The sequence below is a fragment of the Squalius cephalus genome (genome assembly GCF_949319135.1).
Source record: "Squalius cephalus genome assembly, chromosome: 18".
Classification (NCBI taxonomy): Eukaryota; Metazoa; Chordata; class Actinopteri; order Cypriniformes; family Leuciscidae; genus Squalius; species Squalius cephalus.
In genome coordinates, this window is record NC_137139.1 from 25,269,773 (window position 1) to 25,286,681 (window position 16,909).

The 16,909-nt window shown below is 36.5% G+C and overlaps 1 protein-coding gene across 25 annotated transcripts in view; it reads right to left on the reverse strand.

Moving 5' to 3' along the window:
- The window catches only part of eya4 (EYA transcriptional coactivator and phosphatase 4), a 35,145-nt gene that overhangs the window by 2,162 nt on the left and 16,074 nt on the right, over positions 1-16,909 (reverse strand). The window contains exons 4-19 of one of the 25 annotated variants that reach the window (XM_079848840.1): positions 16,302-16,420; positions 14,234-14,302; positions 13,913-13,990; positions 12,573-12,639; positions 12,266-12,408; positions 11,942-12,085; positions 10,742-10,818; positions 9,378-9,558; positions 7,708-7,844; positions 7,455-7,538; positions 5,102-5,191; positions 4,926-4,984; positions 4,589-4,749; positions 3,769-3,883; positions 3,555-3,676; positions 1,964-2,064 (exon numbers count right to left, since the gene is read on the reverse strand). In XM_079848840.1, the coding sequence (XP_079704966.1) occupies positions 1,964-2,064; positions 3,555-3,676; positions 3,769-3,883; positions 4,589-4,749; positions 4,926-4,984; positions 5,102-5,191; positions 7,455-7,538; positions 7,708-7,844; positions 9,378-9,558; positions 10,742-10,818; positions 11,942-12,085; positions 12,266-12,408; positions 12,573-12,639; positions 13,913-13,990; positions 14,234-14,302; positions 16,302-16,420 (1,747 nt within the window). Of the gene's footprint in view, positions 1-1,949; positions 2,065-2,120; positions 2,222-3,554; positions 3,677-3,768; positions 3,884-4,588; positions 4,750-4,925; positions 4,985-5,101; positions 5,192-7,454; positions 7,539-7,707; positions 7,845-9,377; positions 9,559-10,741; positions 10,819-11,941; positions 12,092-12,265; positions 12,409-12,572; positions 12,640-13,912; positions 13,991-14,218; positions 14,303-16,301; positions 16,421-16,909 lie in introns of all 25 variants that reach the window. The other 24 variants (XM_079848834.1, XM_079848849.1, XM_079848838.1 and 21 more) reach the window with 24 other exon arrangements.

Sequence of the window (16,909 nt, forward strand, 5' to 3'; positions counted from 1 at the left end):
CTTTTAAAATGTCAATGACGTCATACACATCGTACGACCAGAGATACTGCTTTACGGCAATCCTTCAGTCACTTTAGTGCTTTCGCGCTCTGCACTTTCTTCTAGAAGAGTTTTTGTTTTGTTTGTTTCTGGTCCCGCTTCGGATGCCACGATGCCATCAAGCGGTATATCTGGTCGTAATCAGTCCTTCACTGACCAATCAGCGTTCATTAGCAGAATGCTAGCGTGTTATGGGCAACAACAACTCAACCTGTAAGAAATCGAAAGGACACAAGTACTCGTTCATTCAACTTTCGACCTATAACCCATGTTGAACTTGCAAAACCTGCAATCAAATCTGAGATTTCTCAACGGCAATCGGGTGAAAGAGACAAATTTAGCCGTCTAGCCCCATAGACTCCCATTCATTTTGCACTCATGGGCGATCGCCCCCAGTGGAACTCTGGTGGAACTACAACCAAAATTCGGTACAATAGGGAGTGGCCAGGCTCTCCATAGACGGGCTCTGATAATGCCGAATGAAAAGAAAACTGCCGAGTGAAATATCGACCCAGGAAGTGGTTAGGACTGTGAAGCTTTGGGGGTGTTGATGGACTCTATCTAATCCATCTATGTTTTGATCATTGTTGTGAATCCGATCCGATTGTTTTTTTTAATGAAAAGTACCCACATTAAAGTGTTGATTTAAAAAAAGAATGCATGAAGCTAGAATAAACTCTTTTTTTTTGCATGTTCAGATGTTTATACAGCAAAATATTCTGGGGGCCGTGAAACTTTTGTAAAAATTATTAAAAATGTCGGCGGTGGCTACTTTTTTCAAAAACACTGGCAGGGAAAGAGTTAATTATAGTAATAATTTATTAATGTTAACAAATTGAACCTCATTGTAAAGTGCTTTCAGTACAATCTAAATATTATTCATATGAATTGTATATATTATTCATTTTATATAATAAACTTTACCATTTTTACAATTAACTAAAAATTATTTCGAAATTTTAAATAAACCCTTTACAAATCCTTCACCCTAGCAAGCTAAAGACTTGCGAAACAGAAACACCCTTTTCGCAAAAAAATCTTGAATCTACTGTTCAAGAGTTTGGGGTCAGTAAGATTTTGTAATGTTTTTGAGAGAAGTCTCTTATGCTCAACAAGACTATTTATTTAATCAAAATACAGTAATATTGTTAAATATATTATTACAATTTAAAATAACTGTATTCTATTTTAATATATTTAAAAATGTATTTATTCCTGTGATGGTAACGATGCATTTTCAGCATCAATACTCCAGTCTTCAGTGTCACATGATCCTCCAGAAATCATTCTGATATTTGGTGCTCAAGAAACATTTCTTATCAATGTTGAAACCGGTTGTTCTGTTTAATATTTTTGAGGAAAGCATAAAGAACAGTATCTGTTTGAAATAAAATAGAATATTTGTAACCGTCTTTACTGTCACTTTTGAACAATTTAATGCATCCTTGCTAAAAAAAAAAAATCTTTCAGACTCCAAACTTTTGAACAGCATAGTGTACATTAAAACGTACATCATTGCACAAACTTTGTTTAGAAATGCTGCACAGTAGTTTCCTAGAACAAAAGTATTCAACTGGGTCTTTAGGTTCAGCACCTCAGCAGATCATCTACACAATCAGAATCTAATCTCAGACAGAGTTAGTATTGGTGTCCTATTAGATGCCTGGGAACCTAGAGAACCCTCAGTTGAACAGCTCTGTTCTAGATCGCTTGGGATCTGAGAAAGAAAAACTAGTCTCAGATGATAAGAGGAAAAAAGCAACCGCTACTGACATCCGCATTAGAGGCGGATGACTACAGACGAGGAAATAAATGAAGCACACAAGCTGCCGATCAGTTTCATCTAAAGCTCTACAGCACACACAGGCAGGAAGTCCAATCTGAGAAGTCACACACTGCTTCTGGTTCACCTGGGGGTCGTTACCTTGGCAGCGGCCTGCTCCTCTTCCACACCATCCCCAATAACAACATACACTACCTTCCTGCCAAACCTCTGCATTACGCGCTCAAAGCAACTCTCTTTGCCTGCAACATAAACAAGGTGAGAGGTCAGAGGCTTGGGGTCAGAGGTGAGATTTTACCTGGCTGGCTGCATGCTCCTCATCGCGCCCATCGCCAATCACAACATACGTTATGTTAGTGCCAAACCTGGATACTATACGTTCAAAACAGCTCTCTTTACCTGCGGAAACAAGGCATAGACTTATCACACACTAACAAGCACACGCTCGGAACTGAGCGAACCGCATTAGGCTGCCTGACTATTTGAGAGCAGAAAGAAAAAGAGATGAGAAAAAAAACAACTGGATGAATTCAAACCGACAGTCCCTCTTGCACACAGACAAACCCTGACCTCACAAACATTTTGTTCTTACGGTCACCATGACAGTGAGCATTAGATTTGTAATCGTGTGGAATCGGGCTTTGGGTCGACAAGACAGCGAAGCATTTTGGTGTAGTCACAGAAGATGATGGATTTGATTTGAAACAAGCTCCTTCAATAATGTTTTTGCAATAAATATGTTTTTTTTTTTTTTACAAACAACATTTAGAAATGAAATGCAATGAAATAAAAAAAACAGTACAAATAACATTTGTATTTTAAATTAAATTTTAAAAGAAAACAAAAAAGGGAAAGCAAAAATGTTCATATACGTATAATAATTAAATTAAATTGTGTAATGGCAACAAAAAGAACAAAAATTTACAAATAAAATTTGTATTTAATCTTTTATGGATATTTTTTAATTAAATGAAATTAAAAGTACAAATAACATTTAGATTTCAAATTAAGAAATTGTGTAATGGCAACAAAAAGAAAGCATAAAAATTTACAAATAACATTTGGATTTTATGGATTTTTTAAAAATAAAATAAAAAGTAAAAAGTTTAGATTCTATTTTTTATATATTTATTTTAAATTAAAAGAAAGAAAATGGTACAAATGACGTTTTAAATTAAAGAGAGAAAACAGTCAAATAACATTTCAATTAAATTAAACTGTCTTTTTCTTTTCTTTACTTAAATTAAATTAATTTTAATATATTTTAGCTTTAGTAATTAGTCATGAAATTATTTGAGAAACCAATAGCAAATTTTTCAGAGTTCAGATTCAAAATAAGGAAAAGCAGTTGTATCTGTATTTACACAGGAATCACAATCACCGGAAGCAACATATCAGCTCGAATAGAGTGGAATAAACCCACTGTGAATGAAGACGGCTGTTTATGGAGAAGCGGAACGAAAGAAGGACTTATCGCTGGCAGATGATGAGAGGTCAGCCAATCAGAATCAATTCCACATGAGTAGACAGAGAGTGAATGGGAACGCTGTGACCAGGTCATCCTGATCTGTTTTGATTTATGATTTAATGCGAGCCAAAGCATGTTCCACACACACACACACAAATCGGACTGAACTCTACTTTACCCCTGACTGCAGAAAAAGAGTATGGAAATCAAACATGATGAACCCAAGGAGAAGTCTACTGTATGGACCAGTGTAACAGAACTCACCTATTTTGGTTGCGCTGTAAATGTTTTCAACGGGAAACACAGAGCCCAGGCTATACAACAGCACCTTAGCGAGCGCAGGTATTAACTGTGTCGTTGTCACCAAGACGTTGACACAGTTACTCCTGTGTGTGCATGTGAGAGAGAGAGATTGTTTTTTTTGCTGCGTAAGCTATAGTTCTTAATGGTAGAGGCTGATGATGCTGAAGACACAGACCTGGAGCTGATGATTGACAGGGACTTGAGCGCAGTGGTCAGCCATGAGTCCGTGAGAGCCTCAACCTCTGCCCTCAGCTGGAGCCACGCCTCTCTCTTAGCCGGCCCCAGCAACCCTGAAAAAGATCGTGAACAAAACCACACATTCATAACTAGTGCGTGTTTTATGGAATGACTATATATGGGAGAAACCTGGAGTTAATAATGGGTGCAATTCAGATCGTTCATGAATTAACCATTAGGGTTAAGATTTGAATGCTTAACCATTAAATTATCAAAACATCACTTTAAAAAAAATCAACAAGATATTACTACATTTAATAGCATTTTGTTAATACAATGTCAGAACATACTATATTTAGAATCTGACTGTGAAATCAGGTTTGGTCATTTTCAGTCACAACTTTAAAAAAAATCAGATGACGTTGCATTGTGGGATTCCACAATGGTGGAAAAGCCATTATCCGAATGCTTGAATTATTATTCATAATGCTGAATACTTTAAGTTAAACTGTGTGATCCATTGGTACCTTTGGAGCAGTGATCTTATTGTTAACTAAAATCAAAAATATAAAAAAAAAAAACATTTTCGTTAATTGAAAGCTTAAATAAACTAAAATATCAGATGAATAACTTAAAATAAAATACTAAAATTTCTAAAACTGAAATAAATAAAAAATTATAGCTAAATAGAAATATTTTCGTTAAAAACTAATAAAAATGATAATAGCACAACAAAATTAATAGCACTGCTATCGAAATGTAGAATTAATTCTGTAAAAATGACTTTGAAGATATGTATACTTGTAATCAAATCTCACCTCCCACATTGTTTTTGTAGGTGCAGTACATCTCCTTGACTCTTCTGTATCGGAAGGCTAACTTCCTCATCCAGTCGACTCCGCCCCTAACACCTGTTGCTAGGCAGAGACTTGCGCTTGTTGCAGCTGCATGGAAGCCATCAGTGGCAAAACTGTAAGTACTGTTGATAATAACAATAACAGTCTTGTTTTACGTACAAGTAAAATACATATTCAGTCATATTTAAGGGCATATTCTGACAGCGGCATTGAATAGGTGTCTTTAAATGTAAGAATAGTTTGAAATCAATGTTTAAATACTGTTATAACAATTAAATTACAGTGCTGTTAAACTCACCCGAGGTCCTGTCCGTTATCATCTGAAGAGGCGTCATCAATGTGCACCTGGTCACACTCCTGTTAAAACACATGGTGTGGTTACTACAGTTAACCAGCAGGGGGCCACAGAGTTACAAACACTCTGATTGGAAGAAAAATGATACAAGTCAGACAAAGGGAAAGGAGTTTACTTACCTCTAAATCATTAAAAAATAGATGTGTATCAGCAAGATTGAAGATCATCTCCTCCATCCTTAAACCAAGAGTCACAGCCAGAGGAGGGTCCTGAGAATTTAAATATGAATTATTAGGACATTTTTTACTTGATAACTCATCATCATCATCATCAACGGCAGCAGCAGCAGCAATAACAAACCTAGCATAGTTAAAGTTTTAGGAAATTTTGCATTGGAGCTGTTTCGCTGTTATCGGGACACTCAAGTGTGCGTCCTTTGTTTTTTGTACATTTTTTAAGGAGTCAAAGACACTCCTGATGCAAAGGCTGTTCAAAAAGGAAGGCGAATTTATACTTTTTTTTTTTGGTCAAAATTTAAGGCAGCTTTGAATGTATTGTAGAGAAAGCAATCCCAGAATGCACTGCAACACACACAGCTCATCAAACTGGCAAATTGAGCCATTGTCAGTGTAAAGGCAGCTGTAACTGTAAATGATTAAATATATGAAAAGAACAAGTTAAGATAGATCATAAGTTTGAATTAATATGCAAATAGATGTAAGACAGAGGACCAAACGCAATTCAGTATGCAAAAATGACAATGACATAATTGCTGCCAGTTACATTTTGAAGTCAGTGAGCAAAGAAATAATAATTTGAATAACTTAATTTTAACCCTCATAATGCATTCCAATTTTGGGAGAGAAAAAAAACATTGCAAGTCTATCAAAATAAACATAATTTTGTTTTTCCAGATATATTTTTTTTTCAAGTATATTTATACAAAATACAACACTGATATATAAAAAAAAATATTACTGAAATTATCTATAAAGACAGAACAAATGCTAACCAGATTGTTGGAGGAATACCAATAAAATCAGTTATTAAGAGTGCAGGTTACTTAGCCACTAATTCTGCAGTTTTGGCTCAATATCAACAAATGACATGTGCATTTTGCTTGTTGAATATAATGTTCCCCGTTTCCATCAAATGATGACAGATTCTACACTTGTCTCAGAACATCAGACACTCTCACCCTTCAAACTACACACACACACACACACACACACACACAGTGAAAGAACGAGAGAGGGGGAGGGCACCCAGCTGTAAAAATCATCATATGTGATGGAGTTGGTTGGCTCAGAGGTGATTGGCTGAGACAGTGAACGAGAATAGAAAAGCACACACACACAAAGTTAATGGCAAAACTGACAGAGATTGGAAATGATGATTCAACTGTTTGAAAATGTTTAAACTTAATCTAAGCATACGTTCAAAAATAATTGAGGTGAATTTTTTTCAATCAAAACAAACAATTCAAGAAATACTGCCGTAGAGCTGCTTTTCCCACTTTTGAACTCTGAGGTTTGGTAATTTCACAATCTTTGCAGTGATTAACTCATAGATCGGTGTGTGCTTGTGTGCTGGCGCTTGAGCGTGACAGCATGTGCAATGTCTCTGACGGGAGTGCCTAAGAACGGAGGGTTTTCATCGTCACAGAGCCTGCAGAAATAGCCCCGGAGCCGCGAATAGCCGCAGCTGTCTCTATGTCTCTCACCAACTGAACGACAAGAAGTCAGGGAAGGTGTCACAAGAAGTCTGACGCTTCACACTCCTTGAGTCCGGCCGTCACAGTGCTAAATCTAATTACTCTGTGTTCATCTGTACTCTTTTCTTATGATAGAAGCGCACAGTTGAGGGACTCAAAATATAGGGTCAAGATTCAAATTTTACCATTGCATTCTGGAGATATACACCGTAAAAAAGCAGTTTTCAAAGTTGTAAATAAAGCTTATTGGGGTAAATTAACAAGAAAATACTAATTCAGTTCATGTTTAATTCAATGCGTTGGTTGCTGTTTCTTCGTAATTATTTGTAAAATTTACTAGCTATTTCTGAGTAAAAATTGTTTCAAAAGTAAATCCTGTATTTTTCAGTGTATGAGGTAGTTTTATAGAGCAAGAAAAAAAAAAACATCAGCGCATTTACACACACATATAAATGTTGATAATTAGCAGAAGTCGACTCGTTATAAAAACCCAGTAACAGAAGACAACCGAGTTGACGACCTATAAAATCAAGGTTTTTATGTCAAACCGTAAACCAACATGTAACAACATTGCTTTAACAGCGTTCTGGTGACGTACTCAAAGTAAGGAAGCCACCAAAATGTCAGCAAGAAAGAAATCAGGGTAACGGGCAAAATTCTGTTTTACTTTAACCATTTATTGCTGTTATCAGATCACTGACACGACCTTACACATTGTCAGCTTAGAATAATCAGGAATCGCAGGAGGACACTTACTGTTACTACAGTGGAGGGAGGCGTGTGTTTAATGTGTGCATAGTACGTGTGTTTGCTCTCACCTTGCCATATTTCTGTGCATAGGAGCCTGTGAGGAGTGAGTGAAACACAATGATTGTCTCATCCAGATCCCAAACAAACACCCTCTGTAAAAACATGCAGACACATGTTTGATCTCAGTAAACAAACAGTGATGACATAAGGATTAGGTAGTGAGAGAGTATATGTACATTAGATGATTTAAGCATCTGCTTCAACTGTATGTGCATTTATGAGGTTTGTATCCATTGCATCCATCTATCTATTTGAACATACCTCAAGATCACTGTCAGGTGGTGGGGAGGGGTTGTTCTTTCTGCCCCGCCCTCTTGCTTTAGCCCCACCCCCTCGGCACGCCCGGTCCTCCATCTCTTTGATGGGTGTGGATGGGCTCTGCCCCGCCTCAAACTCACCTGACCATGGGTAACCAAGAAACATTTATGAGACACATTAAAGGGATATTTCACTGCTGGAAAGATGAATGTGTATTTAAATTGGGTCATTTATGTAGTAGAAATGTGGAATTATTTTAGAAGTTGGTGCCTTCAAGACTGAGAAAAGGCAGAAAATGTGGATGAAAGACAACAACTCCCAGAATGCACTTGCTTCGCTGCCCTACGAGGCCACTCCCAAGCCACGCCTACCGGTTACAGAGGGCAGTATCGGAAGAAATGATACAACTAGGCTACTAGTTGACTGGAAAAGACGGCGTTTTATCGTGAGATCCCACCCCCTATGGGCGGGTTGAAAACATGCAGAACGAGCTCCTACTACTGGCTGTAGTCTCTAGCCTCTGGCCAAAAAGCCTCCGATGACGCAAAATAAAGTTTTTTTTACAGACACACAACACAGAAATCTCTCGTCTCAGGGGGACATGAGGGAGGGAAGCACAGTCATTCAAAAATACTACCAGGTCTCTGCTGATAAAAAGCTTAATGCTAATCGGTGAACTATCCCTTTAAGGCTTGGTTTTACAGACAGGGCTTGGACTAAACCTTAGTTCAATTAGGGCATTTAAATAGCTTTTATAAATGTGCCTTAGAAAAAAACATTACTGGTGTGCATCTTGAGACAAAACAATGACACTGACATATTTTAAGATATGTCAGAGCAAGCAGCTTTCAGTTAAAACAGCTCAAATACCCACTTTAGTCTGGGACTAGTCTTAAACATTGTCTGTGAAACCAGGGGTAAAGCTTTTAATAAGATTGGTTCTTGGCTTAAATATGCATGTTTGTGCCTTAATCAAAAAGTTAATAATAATACAACTTTTTTTAATACATTTTTTTGACGAAAATTCCACCTAATTCTTTATATTCAGATAATGCCGAAATAAAGATAAGAAGTGACAATGCTTCTATATGTATATTTTCAAGTTTGTTTTTTATTTTAGATATTTAAAGAGAAACACACATTTTACATGAGTCATGAAAGTGGAAAACTGGCACATCTGATAGAATATAGTGTGTGTGCGTATGCGTGTGAGCAAGTTTACTGTAATGAGCTCTGCTGAACTGCAGCCAAGCTAAATCACTGAGAAATGCAGCTCTAGGACCCCACTGAATTTTGGGCCTGCTGGACAAAACCCCCAATCACCATCGCTCTATCTAACATAATCAACAACTACAGTACACGACATCTTCGTGCCAAAAGCCCTGTAACAGAACATTTTAACATCCATTCTTACTTTCAACTGCGTCATTTGCTGCTCTATTGGAATGATTAACCTTAACTACAATGGCAATTTTCCCAAGTTTGACAGATAACAGACAAGAGCAGAGATATTTAGGATGTAAAATTTTATTTTTACGCTTTCTTAAGAAAACTGCCCGTGCAAAAGCCGCTGCCATGATGTTAGGATTGGTGCCAGGCCATTGCTAAGAGGTTGCTAGGGTTTGGTTTGCAGATGCAGTGAAAGAGAAAACTTGAAACTGATTTGTGTTTACCTGGATTCAGGTCAGCTGCTTGCCCTGTGATGATGGGGGTGGAGTCTTGCAGCTGATAGGTGGAGACTGAACCTGTGCCGTCCAATGAGCTGTTAGATGTCATGTAGGAACCGTAGGAGGAGGTGGAGTAATACTGAGCATACTGATTCTGCCCAAAAGTTGTATAGGAGGGATATTCCTGCTACAAACAAACAAATATATATATATATATATATATATTACAGATGGATGGTAACCCTAAAAATTTGAATGCATTAAACAGGTTATAATAATTTTTCTTTTCATCAATTACAAATACGAACTCCAACCCAAACCTGAAAACTGACTGGAAAGTATACAGGGTATTCTTAATTCAGGTTGGTAAATTCATGTTTTAAATGTATCGGATTTAATCATTAAAACATATGCTGTCTACTCTAAAATACATTTATTAGTTGTTTTATGATTATTTTAATGTTTAAATGTTGATGAAAAACCTTTAATAGGCTGTTTAATGGCAAGTTTCATTGTGACAACTTACCCAATACTAGTGTGATGAGTTTGAAGCCCACTATTGGGGTATGTTGTCACAAAAGTTCAATGAATAAACTCTCTTTTTTTTCCCTAAGCAATAAAGAAGGAAATATTCAATAACCTTTTTTCCCTAAGCAATAACGGTGGATATATTTAACAACTTTTTTGTAGCCAATATACAGTCAATCTACCCTGAGAAATAAACCCTGGAGTGTGACAACTAGCCCCGCTCTCCCCTATAATTTAGCGAAATGTGGAAAGAATATAGGTTTTATGTTCTTCTTAAATTAATGAACAATAAAGAAAGAGGGAGTTCATCAGGGGAACAATAAAGAGAGAAAAAGATAAAGTAATAGGACTGGAACTCACAGATTTCTGGCCAGCTTTTTATCACTTCTCTTGTATCTTTAAAAGAGTTTTACATGCACAGACACAGACGGATCTCTTACGGGAGATGACTCTAAAACTGTCACTGACTCACTCGCTCAAGAACATGAACGCTGCAGTAAAACGCTCTCAGTGAAACACCACTACTGCTTTCACTCTCTCATTTCAGCCTAATTCCGCTTACTCTTTCACTTCAACTATCGCCAGAACCTCACTTTGTTTACACAGCTAAATTCATCAGTGGGAGTCTGAGTGTAGTTGGGTCCTTTTCCTTGGCAGCACTTTTAATCATAAAAGTTTAGGGAAAATTTAAGTCCTAAAAGCATAAATTCTCTCAGATGAAAGATGGCGACCTGTTTTCAGAGGCCTGGGCTGTTTTTAAAAAAAAGGCCGTCGGTCCTTTGCTGAACTCTGACGTTATTATTGGTGTATGTGTGCGTTCATCTGTGCACGTGTGGCTGTACCTGTTGTGTGGTGAAGTTGCCTGGATTGGAGTTGTTGGAAGCGTAGAGACCAGGAGAGGTTGTGAAACCTGACCCTGCTGAGAGAGAGAGAAAATCCAGTGGAGTCAACGTCAAAATAAATGTGACTCGTGATGTTGACTAACAGATGTCACCCAAAAGTAAAACACCCAATTAGTAAAATAATAAGAGAAAACTTTGTCCTTAATTACTATCATGTTGTTCCAAACCCATTATTTTTTCTGAAGTACACAAAAGCACTATTTTTTTTTGAAGAATCGATACATAGCTCTAGTCATACAACCACAGTTTATAGGGACCAACAGCTGTCAGGCATCAAAAAGGACTGAAAAATCATCATAAAAGTTGTCCATAAGACTTGTATTCCAAGTCTTCTGAAGTCTTATAATAGTTTTGTGTGAGAAACAGGCTGAAATTTAATACATTTCTCATGGATTATCACCAGTGTTATTTAAGTATTTATGTATATACTTTTATAGTTTTTATGAATATTTCGAATTCGCTTTTATTTTTATATATTTTAAATGATTATTTGAATTTTGGTTTTTATTTATTTACAGTCATTTTTTCCAGTATTTTTAGTGATTCAAATTAAATTGATTTCATTTAGTTGTTATATTTTTAGCTTTATTTCAAAAATATAATTTTAGTTTTTGTTAATGATAATAACCCTGATTATCACGTTCAGATTTCAAAATAGTACGTCACATTTAGTTACACATGCTAGAGCTAATCAAAAGGCATCAAATCTAAACTAGATGCAATCATATGGTTTCTATTTTTAATCTTGAAAGCTCCTGGTAACTATAAACTGTTGTTTAGCACGAGCTGCATAAAGATTTTCCAACAATGTCTACTTTTATGTGCCTTGGGTAAATAATACATTTATAATGTAAATGATGACAAAAGTTTTACATTAGCTCCTTGAAATATGTGTGCACCCACGTGGCATGTATCCACATAGCGAATCATTAGATTATTTTATACCTGATCATTATTTTTGTTACATAACAACTGTATCTTCTAGCACAAAGATGGAAAACTGGAAATTTGTGTCCTTGGTTTTTTTTTATTAACCATTTTATAAAAGCAAATCAGTATTTGAGGTTGTGCAACATTATTAATACAGTTACAGTCTCTTGTACCTTGTTGCATAAATATGTATGTAATATGCATATTCACCTGGCATCTGATAGGGTGAGTAGGCCGTCTGTCCGGGCTGAGGGGTGGTAAAGCCAGGGCTGTAGCTGAGCCCTGATTGGAGGGTTGATTGGGTCTGTGACAACCCTCCTTCTGTCTTTATGCCTGGTAACATCACCCCCAAATCTGTAGCTCAAGATCAAAAGAGTAGACCTGTCAATCAAACTGGATTGATAATAAAGGCCTTTTCACATAATCTGTAATAAATACTAGACTATATATTATAATCATCACACAACCACAAACAGAATAAACAACATGCATATATGTCATCCATCAGCATGTTAACAATAGTAAAGGATCTACCATAGGTAGAGAGGCTGTAGGGTGGAGTAGTTTGAGAGTAGGGTGTGTAAACTGTCGACTGCTGCATGCTACTGAACTGCGATTGGCCCGTGTAGGCTGACATGGGAGGAGCCACGGGAGTAGACAGGATATGGGGGTAAGGCCTGCCAATCAAATACAAAATCAAAACATTCAGCTTTCATTTAAGTAGATCAAGGGTCAGCAGCCTTTTTGACATAAAATGCCTTTGTTAATTTTTCTTGTTCATCACTGTGCTGACTGTTTTTTTGTATGTATAAATATAAGTCAAAATGTGAAGGTGTCTTACTTTGAGGGGTAAAGAGGAGGTGAATACTGGTGAGCCGGCCGGGGGCTGAATCCACTGCTGCTTATAACTACACACACACACACACACACACACACACACACACACACACACACACACACACACACACACACACACACACACACACACACACACACACACAGAAAGAAATGTAATTGTGTTAAGAAATCTGGTAGAGAGACAATAATTTTTACATGAAAAATGGCACACGCATAGTTTACTGAGATGTATCCGCAGGCAGCACCACATGTCAGTTGTCGTTGGACTGAATGTGTAATTTATTACATATCACAGCCATAAAATGAAACGTGTGCTGGACTTGCCAAGAGCCTTCAATTCAAATCCAAACACACACACTCTGCTCACAGTTTTGATTGACAGCTCACAGTCTTTCTCACCAGCTGGATTCAATTTAACAAATAGCAGAAGAAAAAAAACAGGAACTATTCTCTCAAAAATCTTCTGCATCAAAGAAAATCCTTGTTTCCTCTTCCTGCCTTCCCTCTGTTCCTCTTCTCCTTGAGATGCAAAAACAAATTTTGCCGTTTGCTACATAATTCCCTTCCTAAACTGAAGCGTTTCTCAATCCCACTTGTTGTTTTAAATCAATATTTTTACCTTATTGTTCAGTAAAATTTCTGAACAAAATTTCTAAAAAGATAATAAGACTTGTTTTTAGAGAATACACTGTAGTTATATATATATTTTCTTGATATATCCTTTCTATATATACTTTCAATATTCTCTAAAACAAGGCTATATATTAATGTAAGCCTCATTTGTTTATTACCAATGGGTAAATATACATATTATTAATATTTTTTTCATTAATCAAACAAAACTTTAATTAAAAATATTACTTAGTTTTCATATTCTCTGAAAACAGGTCTTACTTTGTTGCTTTTGCTTATCTAGTTACTTAAAGATAATTAGATATTCATACTGGAAAAGATACGACACAAATAAGAAAGTTTTCGCAGTGTATATAAACAAACATGCAGTTGTCTTCTCTATAGAGACATCACACTCCACTGTCAGCTCAAGCAAGGGCCTCAACCTTCTCTGCAGGGGAGCGCATGGACAGAGGGTTTCTCAGTCTCTAAGTGTGTGTGTGTGTGAGCACATTGATCTAAATAAAGAGTTTGTGTCTCTGATGACGTTAGCTCAAGGGCAGTACAAAGATTGAGGGCTCAGAGCTTTCAGCAACTTCCCAAGCGGGATTACAGCAGGCATTCTGAATGCAGTGTGTGTGTGTGTGTGTGTGTGTGTGTGTGTGTGTGTGTGTGTGTGTGTGTCTGTGTGTGTGTGTGTGGATGTCTTACCTGACCCAGTGTAAGTGTCCAGCCCAGTATCTCCCGCCGAGCTCACAGCCTCGCTGCTGTTCAGAGGCTCGGACTTAACTTTAAGAGAGGGAGACCAAGAAATACATGAGAAATCCTGTCAACTGTCAAACTCCATTCAAACCTCTCAAAATCGAAATAACGAGTGAAGTACGAGTAAGTTGTGAAGCAACACTTCCTTTTTGATAAAAAATAAAATAAAAATGAAGAGCCTCCAAAGCACTGCACCCAAACACTCACACACGTGCTATCAAATATATGTACACTACACAAACACATGCAGTATACCATAGTTCTTCATACTTGGGGCAGTGGGCGGGGTACTGCAGCCCAGCAGCCAATCAGCCGTGTTTAGAATTGTCATGTTCTCTCCTGGGGGCGGAGTCAGATGTATAGTGGACTGTGTTACCCAGTTATTACTTAGTATTATTAATACAGTTACCCCAATAACTATTTGGACACTTATGTCACACTTAAAACATATAATATCATTTGATTGCATTTATTTATTTTTATTTTTGAATAATTACAATAATAAATAAATAAATATAGTTTATACCAATATAATAATATATAATCATATAAATAAAATAAAATATAAATTATATAATTTATTAATTTATATAATTAATATATAATATTACTATAAAATATAATTTTGATTAAAGCATTTTTAAATAAATATTTTTCATATTTTTCATTTTCAAGCACACTTTCCAAGCAAAATGACCAGGCATTTGTTAGGTTTTAAATGATAAAATAACTACTTACTTTTTAATCATACTTTTTGGTTGTCAAACATAAATAATGTTTATAGTTAATGTGATGAACTACACCTGTGGTTACTCTGTTAGGACACCTATGTGAATTACTTTGTTCGTTAAATGTAATTGCAAAATGGTTCAGAAAACAAACGTTAAAAAGCAGCATAATTTGTTTGCAAATGGAAATTCATACATTTTAAGTGTGACTTAAGTGTCCAAAAATTACATTTTGGGGCCACTGTATAATTAAAATTTGCCATACCATATTTAATGAATAGGATCTTTTTGAATAGGAACTGAAAACATTTTACAAATAGTAAAGAATACAATCATTTTTGAAAAGTGAAAAGTTGATAAATTCCCATTGAATTCCATTATAATGAAATGCATTTCCTTTAAAACAAACATTAAACATTCAGTGTTCATATAAACCATATAAGGTTTCAAAAACCATATTTTGTCACACTGAGTTTATGACAGTTCGATCAAAGTCGCACTTGCAGAAAAAAAACACCTTGAATCAGTGTGTGTGTGTGTGCGTGCTTGCGAGGGAGACAGTGAAAGTCCTCTTAAGTAAGATGAATGAGGCTTCATTGGCTGTGGGATTCATGTTGGGATGTGTGTGTGTGAGTGGGTGGTTGTGTGGGCGGTTTGCGTGCGTGTGTGTGTGTACATGGAGGGATTCAGTCTAGGCTGTGAGCTGATGAGGTAGACAGAGGAGAATGTTGAATATGTCGTTGTTTTGGCAGAAGCACAATCCCAGAGTGTGTATGAATGTGTGTGTGTCAAGCTGTTAAAATCATTAGCTGAGCTCTAATCTAAATGATTTACTGAGTTCTGCTCCTTTTACTCTCTCTGTTGCTATTGTTTTATTCCGGCTACATGTCAAAAACAGATGAGCTCACACACACACACACATTCTCTCCAGGGTCCCTAAACTTTACTACCTCTCCTGTGTATCGCACAGTCATAGCCATACATCAAGCGCTCACTTGCAAGGGTGTTGAGAGTCTATTTAGCCTTGTGTATGTTTGCCTAACGTCCTCTCTTAAAACGTTTGTTCAGCGTTTTCCTCAAGGAGAGAAAAGCGAGTGAGCGCGAGTTGACATCAGAGAGAAAATGAGAGTTTAAACGCAGGAAATAGTTTTCTGTGCACCAGGCTCTTGCTGAAACACGCACAGAGAAGTGCTGGGAAAGGTTTCAGCACAAAGACGCTCATACAAACGCACACTTTCTTTTATTTTAGTTAGGCGTTGTATGCAGCGTTTGACCTTTGAGGTTAGTGTGAGTTTAGAGCATCTCGACACACAACATCGCCACTAATCCACAAACCCGCTCTGGACGGCACCAAAACCACCAGAACAAAAAACACTTTATCCCTGCAATCTGGACATCACACACCAGGACTGAACCCTGCTTTCAATTATAGCAAGAAACTCCACCGCGATGAACACTGAGTGTATGGCAGTAAAGCTGATTTCCTGTACTCAAAGCAATGCTTTGGTTGAAAGACCCCATCTATCAGCTAACATATCAGCTCACTCACGTACGTTTGTAATTTCTTGCTTTCTTTCTTTGTTTCTGTTTGATTTGTCGTTCTTTCATACCTCCGGTTCCATTGGTCGTGATGTTGTTGCTGAGGATGTTCTTGTCCAGTTTGGAAGTGCTGTCACTGCCACTGTTGACAGAGTGCTGGGGGTCTGTTAGATCCTGCATCTCCAAGGACCTGCGACAGACAAATATAACTCTTAAATACATATGCACAACCGTTCAAAAATTGGGGTTGGTAAGATTTTGTTATGTGTTTGAAAGAAGATTCTAAGACTCACCAATGCTGCATTTACTTGATCGAAAATACAGTAAAACATTATTTTTAAATGTAATTTATTCCTGTGATGGAAAAGCCGAATTTTCAGTGTCAAATGATCCTTCAGAATTCATTCTAATATGCTGAACATTTCTTATTATCAATATTGCAAACAGCAAACTGTGAAGCATTTTTTCAGGATTATTTGATGAACAAAGTTCAAAAGAACAGCATTTATTTAAAAAAGAAATATATTTTAACATTATAAATGTCTTTACTGTCACTTTTGATCAATTTAATGCATCCTTTCTAAATAAAAATTATAATATAATTTTATATATATATATATATATATATATATATATATATATATATATATATATATATATATATATATATATATATATA